Consider the following 17,510-nt stretch of genomic DNA (forward strand, 5'->3'; position numbering starts at 1 on the left):
AGGAGCTGGAGGAGGGTGAACATGACTCTCAAAAAACTAAACAAGACCAAACCCCATTGTGGAAATATGTTAACAGGCCTGAAGCAGGGAGAGAGGGTGGAACCACTAAATTTCATTGCCTCCATTGCAACAATAATTACACAGGTTCATACATCTGTGCTAGAAAACACCTCTGTGGGAAAAGGCCATGGGATGGAGATAAACAAATAGGGATCAAAACTTGTGCAGCTGTGTCAGCAGCAAATAGAGCCAAATACATAAGGGAAGAGGAGGAAGCCCAATACAAATCTAAAAGATCAAGGGGTTTCTTTGAACCAAGCTCACAATCACAAGCACAAAGAACTCCTTCAGCATCCTCCCAAGGCAGTGGATATGGAGGCACAGGGTCACCAGCTTTAAGGCGTAGAACCATATCAGATTTCCTTGATGAGGGGTGTAGGAATGATGTGGATTCAAAGGTTTACAGGTTTCTCTATGCATGTGGGATACCATTCAATGTTCTTCGCTCACCTTATTGGCACGAAATGGTTTCTGCCATAAATGATGCCCCTAAAAGATACAAGAGCCTTGGGTATGACAAGGCAAGAACCATTGGACTTGATCATGAAAAAGCAAAAATATCACATTCTTTGAATAGAATGACAAGTTCTTGGACTGAATATGGGGTGTCCATTGTATTTGATGGATGGACAAATGTAAAAGGCAAGCCATTGATAAGTGTTCTTGTTGTGTCTGTTAGTGGTGCCATCTTTCTAACTGCACATGATTACTCAGACAAGTTCAAGACCGCCATCAACATTGCAGAAGCATTACTTGAAACAATTGACCGTATTGGGCCATACAATGTCATCCGAGTCATCACTGATAATGCTCCTAATTGTAAGGCAGCGGGAGCAATTATTGAGGATAAATACCCCAAGATATTTTGGTCTGGATGTTTGGTTCACACATTGAACCTTCTGATGCATGATGTTGTCAAGAACAAAAATGCACAATACAAATGGATTGGTAATTTGTACAAGAAAGGCAAACAAATGATAAAATTTATTACAAATCATAGCAATACCCATGGCCTTTTCCGCAGTCACTCAAGATTGGAGTTGTTGAAGATTGCGAAGACCAGATTTGGTAGCTATTACCTCACCTTCAGGCGCCTTTTGAAGGTAAGAGAGTCATTGGCTAGCATGGTATCAAGTCTACATTGGCAGGTATTAAAGGAAAGGGCTACAAAAGCAGCTGACAGGCGAGGTTTTGAACTGGTGGAGGAGGCCGCTCTTGATGGTCAGTTTTGGTCAAGTGTGAGGCAAGTATTGGATTTCACCAAGCCCATTTATCACATGATTCGGTTTGCAGATACAGATAAACCAGTGATTGGCGAGGTGTATGAGCAGATGGATACCATGTTGGGGCAAATAAAAGATATTGTTCATAACAGAGATCCCAACATGTACAAACTGATTCACGATTTTGTGTGTGTATGGTGGAATAAACTTAATCTTCCACTACATTGCTTGGCGTATATCCTTACGCCAAACTACTACTCTACATCTTGGTTGGGCCAACTTGCACCAGGGGGTGGGATTAGGACCAAAACCCATTTAGATGCAGAGGTAACTAGTGGATATTTGCAAGCATAGGAAAAGTTGATACCTGACAGGGAGGAATGTGCAGCTGTGCGCCTTGAAATAGGCAAATACTTCAGTGGCATTGGTTTGTTTGATACCTTCCATGCAATGGAAGACAGAGACAGATTTGATGCTCTCACATGGTGGGAAAGATATGGCGACCATGGACTTTTGTCAATATTGGCAAAAAAAGTTTTATCACAGGTTGTAAATACTTCTTCTACAGAGAGGTGTTGGAGCACCTACAACTTCATACATAATGTGAAAAGAAACAGATTCAATGAAAACTGGGCAGAAAGCTTGGTTTATGTGCACTACAACTTGAGGTTGTTGAGTCATTACTATGATCAGGCTTATGAGGATCCCACATATAAAATTTGGGACAACCACCCAGAGGAAGACAATTTGGAGGATGGCACTATACATCTTGAAGAACTGGAAGAGGAACTTATAAGGGATGAAGATGAAGCAGCTGCAGCAGCCATGCCACCTCCACCATCCAGTAGCAGTGCTCGAGTTCCGAGTCTTGTTCCTTTGTTGTCGCCACTTCCATCTACACCCTCATGTGGAGGGCATGTGCCTTCTAGTTCTGGTCGTCGGTCTGTGTGGGAGACTCCTAGAAGACCACCACGACCTGCTTATACTCTTGGAGGCTCTCGTGGCAAGTGCCACATGTAGGTTTACAGTTTACTTGTCTTTTCTAGTTTCTATTAGTTTTCATAACTGTTGAGTCTTGAGTCCTTGACTCTTGACTCTTGACTCTTTCATATCATAATGATATTTTTTGTAAACAATATATGACTGTGACAATGAAAATTTGAAGTTTGAAGTTGGCAATTAGAACTCATTGGTAATGATTGTGAATTATGAATATGATGCTTCGTGAAAGACTAAAGTTGTTTCATTTCATTTCATTATTCATGTTTCATTTTATAACATTTCATTTCATGTTAATAGTTAGAAGTTAGAAGTTAGAAATATCTAAGATATTATTTCTTGTAATGGTTAAACTTAGCTTACAAGTACAACTTTGGTGATCAATGATGATAAATGTTATATATTGAATTTTCAATTTTGAATGCTTGAAGTTGAAACTTTAAGATTGAATTTGATGAATCATGATTCATGAGACTCAATATGTTGCAGTTGTAATATGTATGTTACTAACTTGTGGACATGGTTGATGAAGATTATAACTTTTGGATGATTGATGTGATATGGTTCAATGATCAATCTATGTTTTTTATATCTAATTCATCATTCTACATGTTTTTGTTGACATATATGTATCAAAAATTAAAAATATAAAAAAAAATATATATTTTAAAAAATCGCTCCGGGATTTGCTCCCAAACCGGGAGCTTCTGAAAATGTCACTCCCGCTCCCCGCTTTTGCTCTCGCTCCCAAGTAACATTGCTCTCATCAAACCGACTCTCAATGTGCCATATCCAGGTCCATGAAGCAACCTCCATCATATCTGTAATGTGCCATCCCTCAAGTCTGCCAAAGAAACAAGTATACACCTGTCTCATCATCCATGTGCTGCCCGTGGTCAGAAACCAATCAGCGCCCATGTATCAAAAGTGGTTAAGTCCTAGCTCAACCCATGCCCAAGTGTTGCCACCAAGGCATCATCATCGTTGCAACTCCATCAACTCCAAAGTTGATCCAGGTGGATGATGGTGGCCACCCACCTATCCCATTTGGACCCCCACCACTGCCTCTTTTAGTTTTTCAATTTCCGTAATTGTAGCACAATTTACTATTTTTAGCAGTTTTTCGGGTCCTGAACTTCCGGAGTTGTTTTGAGGCCCTAAACGATGTTTTTTGGGAAATATGGGAGCAACATGGATCCATGGAGCGATGTTTCTCTTCCCAAATTTGTAGTACTCATATAGATCTTTCTAACGAGCTATGGTGTGCGTCAAACGGAGATCATATGCAACAAATTACAGAGGTGACCATAAATACAGATATGCAGCAGAAATAATGCTTCATTTCATTAATGTAAAATACTGAAATATGCTTACAAATAGAAATGGAAATAAACCAGCTAGGGCGATGGTAGCTTATCTTTGAGAAGAGACGTGGCGGCTGCATGCCTCTGAACTTGTTACAATGAGGCTTGAAGGCCTATTTATTGTTGAGAAACAATGGAAAACCGTAAACATCCAAAAACCTAACCCTAGGAGATGAAACGCCACAATATGGGCCCCATTTTGGGTAAATTGGTACATCAACTTCCTGGGTCGTAACTTTGGCATATGATCTCCGTTTGACGTGCACCATAGCTTGTTAGAAAGATCTATCTGAGTATTACAACTTTGGGAAGAGCAACATCGGTCCATGGACCCATGTTGCTCCCAGATTTCTCAAAAAACGTCATTTAGGGCCTCAAAACGGCTTCGGAAGTTCAGGACCTGAAAAACTGCTAAAAATAGTAAATTGTGCTACAATTACGGAAACTGAAAAATTGAAAGAGACAATTGTGGGGTCCAAGTGGGATAGGTGGGTGGCCACTAACATCCACCTGGATCATTCCTCCCCGCTTAGGAAGCAATGGTCCGCATTGCGTTGAGTTCTTCCATCTGCTGAACTTGGTCCCTGGTGAGATGTTCTGCAATCTCTGATGTGCCGAGTAATGGTGGGAAGCATGGTAAAGGGCAGGCCACATTTAACACTTGGTGCAGGCGAAGGAATGAGGGAATGCTATGCTCCAAAACATTGTTTCCCACAACCTGGAAATGGTGTAAGGACCATGTCGGAGTGGTTTGAGCTTCTGATGGGTTCTAGTAAGGCGTTCTTTTTGCAGATGCAACTAGACTTTGTCGCCCACTTGAAACTTGTGTGGTACCCTTGTGGGTGAGGAGAAGTTGTTCCTGTGTTCTGTCATGACCGTATCCCTTTGCTGTTGCTGTTGCGTGGAGGAACCCTTCATGGGGGTCATGGATGTGGCAATGATCTTACCCTTACTTTGAGAGCAAGATTGGTCCATGGACCCATGTTGCTTCCAGATTTCCCAAAAAACGTTGTTTAGGGCCTCAAAATGGCTTCGGAAGTTCAGGACCCGAAAAAATGCTAAAAATAGTAAATTGTGCTACAATTACAGAAACTGAAAAACTGAAAGAGACAATTGTGGGGGTCCAAGTGGGATAGGTGGGTGGCCACCAACATCCACCTGGATCATTTATATTTTATCAAATTTTATGTATATGTAATAAATGAAGATCTCACAACTTTTAGTACTTTTAATGTTAAATTTTATAATTTTCTGAAAATCTGAAGTATATGTATGAACAAACTTGATGGCAATCTTTTTCCAATTTTTATGCATTGGCGAATTTTATCTGAATTTCATTGGTGGCAAGTTTGAACATGAACACAAACCATGTGACGTAGGAAATAGGTTTGGCAAAGGGGTTAGGTTGTAGAAACCTGCCATATTGCATGCATTTGATACAAACACAACCTTTTATTGCTGAGCTGGGAGCAACAACACATGAACTGAAACTATGGTTGGATAATGCTACTAGTCTCACAAGTTGAAATAACAATAAATTGTTTGGGGATAACATCAATAAGAAATAAATACCATAGGGAGAGACTATCTATGTTTTTAATTTTATTTTCGGTAATTTGATTTTGGAGGAATCCTGTGTGCAGTGATATAGTTAGATGTACAACTACAAAGTGAAATTGTATAGCAACATGAAGCTTGTCTAATATGCAATTTTATGACCATTTAAAATTCATCTTGTCATTAGCTCAGTTAGTGCACTCTGGTTTGTCATATTGGTTGAATGAATTCTTCATGGTGTTTGATTCTTTTGACCACTACCAAGGTTCAAGGCACAATAGAAGTCATATTCACATGATGTTTAAGTTTCAACAAAATAGCAGTTCTCCCTTGCAAGGGTTTAACTTACATCATTAAAGGAATTAACAACAATACTCTTACCATTTTTAGTGATAAATGGTGTATCACTAATAAAATAGGATGGTTTCTTTGATAGATTTTTGAGTTGCTGCGAAAATATTTACACCATTTTTGGGGGTGCTTCATGAGATTTGGGGTACATAGTATATGTTCAACCCTTGGATGGTTTGAGATGTATTGTAGGAAGAGAGATGGTCCATGATGGATATGCACAATTGAGATGGCTTGAACAATGGATGCTAGGCCTTAGTTGATTGCATACTTAATATTCTTCTCTCGGGCTTTCGAGACCTTTTGGCAGTTTTGATGGAAACCCTTCATTGAGGCCTCTTGGAGGAGCTGCTTTGTTTGGAGAGTGCCATATGAGGGATGTGAAGTGTTGTACATCATGGAGGAGGGCCTCAAGCGCTAGTTGGTATGTGGTAGTTTGGTTTCTTGCTCGAAGGATTGGAGATGTCTCGGGGTTGCTTCGGGCTTAGGCAATGTTTTTGCAAGGGGTACTTGACCTAATGCAATACATTGCTTTGGAGGATAGATGGAGTCGATAGAGATTCATGATGGAGTGGTGTGGACTAGCCTTGTGTAGCTACATCACCTTGGAGTCATTATTTGTGCATGACATCGCCATTTGAGCACGAAACTTGTCCTTTAGAGTGGACATCTCACTTGTGTGTTCTACAAAGGCTCGTGTAGTTTGATTGTCAGGGCTTGGGCTCTCTTACTTCATATAGAGGAAGGAGAGATTCTTTCTGTTAAATCATCATTTGTATTTTTGTATTTGAATTCTTGGATAGATTTGCTAGGGTTCATGAGGAAACCTCGGGACAAGCTATGGAAGGGAAGGAGGATGTCTTGGTTTGTGACTAAGGTTTGCTCTTGTGGAGGATTTGTTGGAATCAAACATAGTCATTCACTCACTTGTATTTGCTCTTGTGACAAGTGACTAAGAGAAGAGAGTGCGCACTCTCTCTCTCTATCAAGTCTTCGCTTGTACTTGTATTCTTTCCCTCTCTCTTGAGCTGCTAAGGTTTCTTGGAATTTCTGGTGGCATCTTAGAGTTCTACGGTTAGGGTTTATCCCTTCGAGATTGATGTTATGGTTTTGAACTTTTGAGAGAAAACCCAAGTGTAGATTCGTGAATATAAATGGAGGATATTTTGCCTTGGAGGTTGTTTTGAACTTTTTTGCACTTGGATCTTCTTTGCTGAGCTAGGGTTTAATGATTTACCATAGCTAGGGCATTTTGTATGGTTGGTGTTTTTGGTACTAGGCGTGAGAGAAGGCTATGGCATGTACTTGTATTTCATATTGAGTTTATATATGAAGTTTTTGGCTGTCAACATATTGTGTCATTTTTAGATTTGAATTTCAGCTATGTATGTTCTTTATGCTTTGCTATTTACAACCATTTATGTCTTGTTGATTGAATCAAAGTGTAAGGGCAATTTGTTAAGTAATTTGACAGCAGTTCAAAGGGTCTAAAATTTAGGAAACCTTCTTGAAAGAAGGTGAAATTTCAGTTTTGAATTAATCGCCCAAGTGCATGAAATTTCCACATTCTTTACCTTCTTGAGTGGGGTATGCTCAACATAGAATTTTACCATATCACCATCTGATAACAAGAGCACCTGAGAGTCATGGCACTGATAACAATTCCATGGCTATATTTTGTACTTGAGATAATTTTATTGGTGTTCAACAAATGACTACAATAAACACAATTTGATTTCCTTGCAAAAGCTAGGACCCCAGTGGTATACGCTTGGTTCTTCCTACATCATGGTTTCTAGCATAGAATTTTTTTTTACCCCTACAAGGCTCCTGAAGGCCTTACAGTAAGCTCTGATTGTCTGCATATGCAGTTGGGCCTTTACACAGTCTACACCCCTTAATAAAGCACTGGAAATGTTACATTAACCAGGTTTAATATAGAGAATACTGTTAATTTTGTTAATATTTTTGCATTTATTGCAAATTTAGAAATTGACCTCATACCTGTGGTTTCCTACATCTGTTCCCTGTGAACTTCAATGTTAGGGTTGATCCGAATATTAGTTTACAGCAGCAACCAATGAACACTGTTTCATCACACTTCAACCCAACACACCAGGAAGCCCAAGCGAAAAGATACTAAACACATGGAAACAAGTTTCGGGCCTTGGCCCTTGGAGCACACTTTTACAAACATTTACTAGATCTGAAACTCGCCTTAAGACAACAGATTTTTACAACAGATAAACTGCTCTTTTATCTTCCAATTATATGTTAAATTGCATTACAATTTCATCTCTTAAATTTGTCAAATTAGCATGATAAATGCTGGAAGTTACCGAATCAAGAAGACAATGAAAGCTGAAATCAAATCTGCATTTGCACAAGTATTGGACAGCTAGAAACTTCATTTACACTCACACACACACATAAGAATGAAGTAGATGAACATTAAAATCTTCAACCTCTCTAAAACCCTAGTCAGACAAACCATGAAAACCTCAGCCACAACCAAAGATCTTTAACAAGTAAGTATCAACATTGGCATGGCCTCCTTGGCTTCAGCAATAATTTTGCATCACATAAGCTCTCCACACTAGCATGGTTGTCTTCCTTAGGGTTTGCACACCCTAGGCATGTTGCATTCACAAGTACATGGCAAGACAACTCTAGTGCTTGATAATCTGCATGTCCATCCTAAAGTTTGAATCCCTAAACCCTAAGTCTTCCACTCTTGCATAATCACAACCATTCAGACCTCCTTGGAATTTTAAGAATACAAGAACTCCATGATCTTGCTGTAGCTTTATATCCCAAAAGGACATATCTTCTACTAGGGTAGAAACTCTAGTGACACAACAAGAGCCACAAGAACCATCATCATCTTCAACATCATGTTCTTCTCCAATGTTTACGTGGATAATTCAAATTGCAATCATCACAAACGCAAATCGTAGCATCACACAGGAGCAAACTCTTCCAGAACATCCAAGATATCTCTCACCTTATCCTTTCCTAGGGTTTCTTCATGAACCCCAATGTTTAGCTCTTAGGGTTTCTTTACATTAGGGGAATTTTGAAGTCTAAGATGTGCCTCCTAAGGAAAATAATAAAATAATAGTTAAAATGATAAAATAAGTTATGGATTTTTAAAGGAAAGGAAAGGAAACTATTTTTTTAATTGTATTTTCCGCTTATCTCCTTATAGGTTTTACAAAAATGTCAAGTGTAGACACCTGTTGGATGCTGAATTCAATTCCACATCCAATAAGTTTCCACTTTGCATACTTTTCAGTAGACCCAAATAAAAAAAAAAGGAAAATACATGGAAAACGCATGTTGAACACACTTTTTTCCCGTATTTTCATTTTTTCAATATGGGTCTACTTTGAAGCATGCAGAGTGGGTACTCGTTGGATGTGGAATTGAATTCCGCATCAAACAAGTGTTTACACTTGAAATTTCAGTAAACCTATAAGGAGATAAGCAAAAAATACAATTAAAAAAAGTAGTTTTTTTCTTTTTCCTCCTAAATATTTCCCCCTAGGGATGACATAACCATCTTGATTCTTATTGGTTCTTTTAAAGTTAATTTTGTTAGTACATTTTTTGTTTTGAGGTCCATTTTTTTACTTCAAAATTCCCCTAATGTTACCCCTAATGTCTTCAAGACAAGTACAAAGAAGAGTGCAATTATGATAATAAATACAAGAGCTCTCTCCTCCCTTGTAGATACAAGTAGTGAGGGAGGTAAGCATAAAATAAGGACATAAGTCCGTACAGGTAACCAACAATGCAACCACACTATGAGTGCTTTACAATACAAGGATGTGCATATGTCAGTCCACAACCTCCAAAGTGAAATGCCTGCCAAGTGCTGATCATGTGCTTGATGTCTCTCCTCTAAGATGGTTTGCTCTCAAATACGATGTTAGTCCAATGCTCCCCCTTCCATGGTAGTCTACTATCTGAGTGTCCTCATGCAAGGTGTTCTTCATCTAATTGTGTGACATATACCCTCACATGTGCCCATTTCTACTCGTATGTATGCAAATGTGGTCACAAGGCTGCAATGCTTCTCTCAATGTGCTTGGGTCCATCACTAATGTCCATCAAATATGCTTCTCAACTCAACCATCCTCAAGTCAAGTGCCCAACTTCCATGGTATGTATCACATGGTCCCAAGGTCCAATGGCCAAGTGCCCAGCGCTCCCTTAGATCAAGTAGCGGACTTCCTGATTTTGTGTTCCCAAGGGGTAGTCAACATGCCAATCAAGATAACAACCTTCTAGGTAAGGGCACCATGCCAGCACTCTAACTAAGGTCAAGCATCCACCCAAACTGAGACATCAATATGTACAGGAAGCATTGCCCAAGGGGCTCATAGATGGCTCACGCCCTCCTAGCAAGGTGAAAACAGTTTTGGAGCTATCCCAAAAGCTAACAAATTTTCATGGCTATCCATTTTCTGCACTTAAGATAATTAGACAGATAATAGAACGAGGAGCAAGAAAAAACCCAACTGTGACCCTTGAAGTGAAAAATGTAGTTACAGGAATTATAACAGAAAGCTATCTCTTGTCAGGTCTTGGTTTTCTGTTGACCCAATGCCTCATGACCCAGTAAAAGTGGTCTCCCATTTATAGAAAGTTTTGACATCTTCAGTGTTAATTTGACACTACTCTCTGGTAAAAGCACAGTGGCTAGAATTTGTACGCTCTTGTATATTGGTCATTTGCTTCAATTTACTTTTATTCTAATTAACATAATCTGTCGGTATTTCAAGTATGGTTATGGCCAAGTGTTTCATTTGTGATACTGATCCATTATTTGTTTAGTAAAAACATTGTGGTATAAATGTAAATGTTGAACCAATAGTGACTCCTGGCCTTGTTACCATTAATGCATGCAAGAAAGTTATATACTAATAAAAATATGATTAATAAAACCCCTCACCATGGATGCATGTCTGAATGAAAAAATCAACAGAAAAGTCCAAAATAATGCTTGTAATTTCTCAAATTAGGCAGTGATAGCCCTATTTCACATCTGCTCTCCTTGATAATGCACTTCTGGACTGAGTCCAAGTTAAGAACCTTAGTTGTATGGGACTTGATCCTTAACAATTTTTTATTTGCCTTTTAACAGATGACATCAAAAGTGGGTCTAACTGGGAAGTCATTGCAACCATCATTTCTCGTTCAGATTTTTCAAGTATTAATTGCAATGTTCGTAATGGATACTTGGCAGTACTTTGTGCACCGCTACATGCATCAGAACAAGTTTCTATATCGTCATGTTCATTCACAACACCACAAGCTGGTAGTGCCTTATGCTATTGGTGCTTTATACAATCATCCACTGGAGGGGCTTCTGCTTGATACTCTAGGTGGCGCAATTTCATTTCTTGTCTCAGGAATGACAGCACAGACTGCTGTGTTTTTTTTTACATTTGCGGTTATTAAAACCATCGATGATCATTGTGGGCTTTGGTTACCCGGGAATATATTCCACATACTGTTTCAAAATAATACTGCTTATCATGATATCCACCATCAGCTTCAAGGGACCAAGTATAATTATTCACAACCCTTTTTTGTGTTGTGGGATAAGCTTCTTGGCACTTATATGCCATACACCCTTGAAAAGCGACCTGATGGAGGCTTTGAAGCAAGACTACTTAAGGAATAATCTTTTTTCTAGAGTGCAAGGATTTTGACAGTGTCGCAAGGTGACGGTGGATATCCAAGTGTCATATGCAATCTCTGCCAGGCATTTGAAACTTAGCTCATGTGCACTTACTGAAATTGAGGGCAGTCACAAGAAAATACAGTGCTGTTTTCAGATTCTACTTGCCTTCTAAATATCAGAGGAAAATGGCTGTGACTGAGAGGGTAACCTACACAAATAGTTGTCTACTACTTGTCACAGTGTACCACTGTTATAAGTACGATTTCAGTTTCTTTAGGAAAATGCAGTGTATTATGATGTTTTTCCATTGTGTGAGTTAATGATGAGCATTATTTTTTATATTTTTCATTCCTTATTAACATGCTAGTTGGATAGCAATTGGCCATCAGTGGCATGAATAGACGTCTTAAACTTGATGTTGTTTATATCTATTTAATGGCCAGAACTCATTCTATGTATAATCTTTTCACTTGAATGAAGAGAAGTGCTTTGTATTTTGACTATTGGGGATGATATTTCTTCTGTACCTAAGCCAATTCTTACATAATTCCATTTTCCTCTCTACTGCTTTCCTTCAGATGAAATTCAAAAGAACATGTTAGGATTGAACAAGATGCTACTAGTTTCTTAGGAATCTGGAGTATGTTTTAAATTATGCCTTTAAGAGGAACTACATTTCATCTTACATATTTCCCTCTTAGAAAGGATGATGACTAAAATATTAGAAGAAGCTGGTAGGATTCTTGGCCTCATGCTGTCAAGGACCTATTGTGGAGATGGCTTCTTTCCGGGACACTGACATTCTTGTCAAAGATTACATTCATGGTGGCAATACCAACTTTGCTGCTTTATTCCGTCTGTCGTTTTGACATTTATAGAGCATAAAGCCTTTAATTCTTACCCATAAGTATTTTGTAGCCGCGTAAAAATTGTTGACTGTTTACTAAGGTACCAAGGCCCATTTTATAGACTTGAAGAGTCGTATTAATGGAGTTGCATTCACATCCTGTCAAATTGGTAAAGGCGTTTAACACAATCTGTTTGCTTTTGTTCCAGTGATTCCACTATTCTCAATTAATGTGAAATTATATCAGAAAAGATGTAATGGCCATGTTTTGGGTGTGAGAAGTTCACTTTTCAGTCATACTTTTGGTAAAGATTACTTTTGTTTGCCAAGTTGTTCGAGACACTAAATAGAAGTTTACTGTGTTACATATGTTTATCATTTAAGGGTTTATATCACAACTCTTGCAGCGTGTAACAAAATTGTATGAACTGTCTATTTCTATTGCTACTCTGGCGTGTTCTCCCTTCATTCTGTTCTCCCTCCCTCCCTCCATTCACCATCAGGATGCTTAAGGTAGTTAAAACCATGGATTCTGGTAATTGAATACTTGGTCACTGCTATTTTCAGCTATGGCATGCGCAAAGTGTGTTGAAATATTGTACGCTTTTTATGTTGATTGAGTAATTCATATAGCTCAATTCTGAGACTTTGGCAGCGAGTAGTTTTCAAGTGCGACTTTTTGTTAAGTTTTCCGTTTAATTTTCAGATCTAATTTGTCTAGAATCTGGCAAGGATTCATTGAAATCACAAGTTTGACAGTTGAACTCTTCATAATTGAAATGCCCCAGGGATTTTTGAGGGTGCTGAATCGATATGCAGTCAAAAACTCAGTTTAAACAACACAAATCAAGATTCGACTACAAATTTTTTCGCCAAATTCTGGCCACAAATCTGCCAGAAACCCTAAAAAGTCGCACTTAAAGACTATTCCATTTTGGTAGGTTTTGTTGAAATGGTTCACGTTAAGATTTATAACACATGCATAAATGGATCCATGAGAAATGATAATTAGTACATCACAAAGGAATGCGATGCATGCGTTTATGATGCTTTACAAACATGGCATGGTAACTAAGGGATTGATAATACTGCCTTTGGCTAGTTATGCATATTTTTTAAATGACTCACCCACATCCTTCCCGTCCAAAACATAGGTCGGTGATAAAATTACACTTGTTGAAGAGATTTTGAGTTTTATTTGGAGTGAAATTACGAGATGTTCATGATAATGCTTTTAGTGGTGAACAATATGAAGGCACTGAAACGAGTCTTTAAATAAATAAAAATTAACACAATTTGAGATTAACTGTTCAAATTGTAACCTGAAGTTTTAAGATAATTTTGAAAATGAAATATATGAATTTGGAAAGAAGATAATATACTTTTCCACGTAATATCAAATAAGAATTCATGAATGAAATTGCAATACAGAGGTTTGAGAGATTTAAGGAGGTAATTTCGAATTTTCAAAATGAAATGTATGAATTTGGAAAGAAGATAATATACTTTTCCACGTAATATCAATTAAGAATTTATGAATGAAATTGCAATACAGAGGATTGAGAGATTTAAGGAGGTAATTTCGAATTGAACATCATTTTTGATGAAATTTCATGTGTGCAAAATTCCACGGGTGGAAAGTGGATATAATATATGGTTTTTATTTTTTGGAATTAAATTAAATGTTTTTGTGGTATTTTTTGTTGTACAACTTTTGTGTATCTGTTTACTTATGGAAAATCATTAGTGCAATTCAAATGATGCATGCAATTATTCACAGGTGGAAAATGGATATTGGAAATAGATTTTAGCTTTTCATTTCCAAGTTTTTATTTTTAGGGTTTAAATTAAATGTTTTATTATTAGTTTATTTTAATTTAATATTGCAATTTTTTTTATCTGTTTACTTGTGGAAAATCATTAGTGCAACTCAAATGCGTGGACAATTCCATATTAGAAAGTGGATATTGCAAATAGTTTTTATTTTTTTTTGGGTTTAATTAAATGTTTTTGTGTTTATTTTTTTATCTTACAATTTTTTATATTTGTTTATTTATAGAAAATCATTAGTGCAACTCAGTTGTATGCAAAATTCCACAACTGGAAAATGGATATTGTAAATAGATTTTAGCTTTTCTTTTCCGAGTTTTAGCTTTTGGGTTTAAATTAAATGTTTTTGTGCCTTTTTTTTTATCATACAATATATGTCTACTCATGGAAAATCAAATTCACCATTTATCTACACCATATTTACGATGAAACTAGTAATTGAATATCTCTGATGAATATCACAACTTAAAGACTTTTTCTGTATTAAGCATTAAGCAAGATGAGAAATAGACTATCAATTTCATAAACATTCATCACACAATACACAAATATTTGCAAGGAGAATCTTCATGGGGAATAGAGTGCCTATCAATGTGCATTTTACAATTGTAAACTTGCAACACCTTTGGGATTCCATATCCATAGAGATGTGTTTCACAATGCTTGATGCTATTGGTAAGAACATCAACCCTACCCCCTGTCACAAAGTTTTTTTGTTAATATATATATATATATAACTCTGTTAAGTGTACTATCATCCTTCAATTGACTTCCACAATTAGATTGCCTAATCTCCAACTTGCTTAGCCAATCCCTTACATTTTATAGTGCATCTTCTTATGGACCATTGCAAAAATTTTGTTACATTGATTCAATTGCTCTTTCATCCCTTTAATTATCAAAATGGTTGAACAGCCGTTTTGATAATTAACACCACTCTCCAATAGACAACTTGTGGTCATTGAATGTCACATGGATGCCCTTTTTTTATGAATGTTCGTTTAAATTTAATAATTTGACAATCTTTCACCAAACATTTCAATTCTACATGTGTCCAAACATTTCGTTTCTCTGTTTCGAAGAAGTCAATTATGCCATCTCATTGACTCTTTTGAGTATTACAAATGGTGAATCATGCACATGCTTAGGATTGGTAGTTTTCGAAGGAAACTATCGAGATGCTCTCCCATTGTGCACTTGGTAGAAGAAATTGAAGATATAAACCTGATTTCTTATTCACATAGTTAAACATATGTGCCCAATAAACTTACCAACATCAATTGACATGTTTGGTAGTACACATACTTTTGCAAATTGAACACGGTTTTTCAACTCCAAAAACGGTCTAGTAACTTACAAGTATGTGGTTTTCTTAACAACATGGTTTTACATTCTCAATTTGGTGTACACATACTTTTGCAAATTTAACAAGGTTTTTCAACTCTAAAATGTCTAGCAACTTAAAATTATGGGGTTTTATTAACATGGTTTTATATTCTTGATTTGGTGTACACAAATTATCATCTTTGTTCAATATGACATTTTAAATCTTAATTAGGCTTCTTATTTCCCTATTACAACTAAATTACAATTGGATGAAATCCTCTATTTGTTGAGATTATGTTGTTAATTATAAATTGAAGCGATGAGTTGATAGGTTATATTGATATATTGAAGGTTTTATTGAGCCTCCTTTCCTTTGATTTTCCCTTAATCAAAGTTGTTGGAGGTATCTAATTCTCTTTCAATGCCATATACAATTTTGGATCGCTGCATATGTGTTTGTGTTATGTAAAAAAATAATAAATTTGTAATTATAGATTAGTTTGGCAAAGGGGCATAATTAGAAGATCATGCCCTTTCACCAAGAGGCACCTGAGGCAGTATATAATCTAGGGGCCCTTCTATGTAACATTCATCATTCAATCATTAATAAAAATATATATGTATCTCTGTCAATTAATGAGCATAAAGTTGCTCCATATGGTATCAGAGCAAGTTGTTCGTTGGCTCACCGCTGCACAGTTCATTGGTTCTCCAACTTTCACAAACACCTCCGCTCATTATTTCTCCACTCAACTACATTCATCGCTGCTCCATTGACGTCATCCCCTGTCGTGCGCTTCCATTGTGCCTATCTGTCGTAACGTCCGACTTTTCCTCCGTAGCGACTCTCCGTCGAATCTGTTCCATGTCGTAACATTGTCTGCTGTTCTATGACCTGTATAGTTGTCGGCGACAGTTGTGCCTTCCACCACCAATAGTTGGTTACCGTTGATCGTCGTCCCTCCATTCTCGATTGTCGTGCTCCATTACCATGACCCTCTCGGCCCTTGCGATTTTCCAACCCTGTCCATCCTCCCCTGTTTTTTTCCTTCCAACCATTCACGTCTCCCTGCCGCTGTTTCTTGACAACGTGACACCTTGCCCACTCTGTGGCTTTCTATCCATCAGAGTGTCACATTTTTCTGAGCAGTTACCTCTATTCGTGGTCTTAGTGAATATAGATATATAAACTATATAATAGTTATATAGTTGATATATAATTAATATATAGTTTTAAAAAGGGAGATTTGATATATGTGTGTGTGTTAAAAAAAAGAGTTTTATATTTTGTCATGTCCCCATTTTTATTTTCTTTTATAGTACAGTCATGATGGGTTTATAGGGTATGCGATGGCCAAGACGTAGGAGCAAGATTACATTATCAGCGGTCTAGGGGGAGTTTTGAGGAGTTTCTATGGGGTCTAACTTAATTAATTATGTCCAAGGTGGCATTCAAGGAAGAATATTTGATGGAACACCTTAGTGTAATAGCTCGTTGGAACCAGAACAAAAAAATCTACAAGATGGGATGTTGAGGAGTGATTTCCAGGGGTTGTAGAGAGTATGGTGGACGATTTACCATTTTCCTTAATTAACAAGGACTTTAATTAGTTATTTATAAGGAAAAATAATTAGTTGGAGGAAAATACTCAAAAATGACTTAAGTAAAATAAAATAAAATTAAAATGTCACTTAAGATAAAGTCAAAGGAGGAGTTTCTAGAATAATAATAAAATAAGACGCTTCTAGAGGCTTGGAGATCTATCCATCACCTCTATAAAAGAGGAGGAAGAGACCATTTTGGGAGATCTTGGATTTGAGCATTTGTCTTTGGTGTGGATTGGAGGATTTAGTTCTTTACCATAGTAGTCCCAAGACAAAAACCCTTGAGAGATTCAGTGAGAGTGGGCGAGTACCCGATTCTCCCCTTTGTGAATTCATTCATAATTCGCAAGTTGCAACTTATTGATTTTTGTTGAAAAGTAACTAGGTTCGGTTTTCATAATGACGTGTAATTGTGATTTTATGTAATTAATGAAAAGAAGAAAAAACAAATCATTATTGTAATACTTGTCTCATGGGTTTCATGTGCAAGGAATTTTATTTTATGACTCTCATTGTGAGTCCTTAGGATTGGTCATAAAGTCAAATTGAGTCAATGTCATGTATGAAGGATCTGTCTTGGGCATGTTACATTTTGTTTGAGTCATTAGATAAGGTTGAAAGGCCTCCAAGACAAGCACAAGACATCCCTCTTCAAG

General features: G+C 37.2%; 1 protein-coding gene across 1 annotated transcript in view; it reads left to right on the forward strand.

Moving 5' to 3' along the window:
• LOC149163514 (very-long-chain aldehyde decarbonylase GL1-9-like) overlaps positions 1–11,749 on the forward strand; it is a 78,002-nt gene extending 66,253 nt beyond the window's left edge. Inside the window, exon 2 of the mRNA XM_089431752.1 lies at positions 10,704–11,749. Coding sequence (XP_089287878.1) covers positions 10,704–11,246 — 543 coding nt within the window. The 3' untranslated portion in view covers positions 11,247–11,749. The remainder of the gene's footprint in view (positions 1–10,703) is intronic.
• The last annotated feature ends 5,761 nt before the right edge of the window (positions 11,750–17,510 follow it).

Source organism: Pinus tabuliformis, chromosome 5_1, assembly GCF_031772625.1.
Source record: "Pinus tabuliformis cultivar Carrire ecotype Pingquan chromosome 5_1, CPIR1, whole genome shotgun sequence".
Classification (NCBI taxonomy): domain Eukaryota; kingdom Viridiplantae; phylum Streptophyta; class Pinopsida; order Pinales; family Pinaceae; genus Pinus; species Pinus tabuliformis.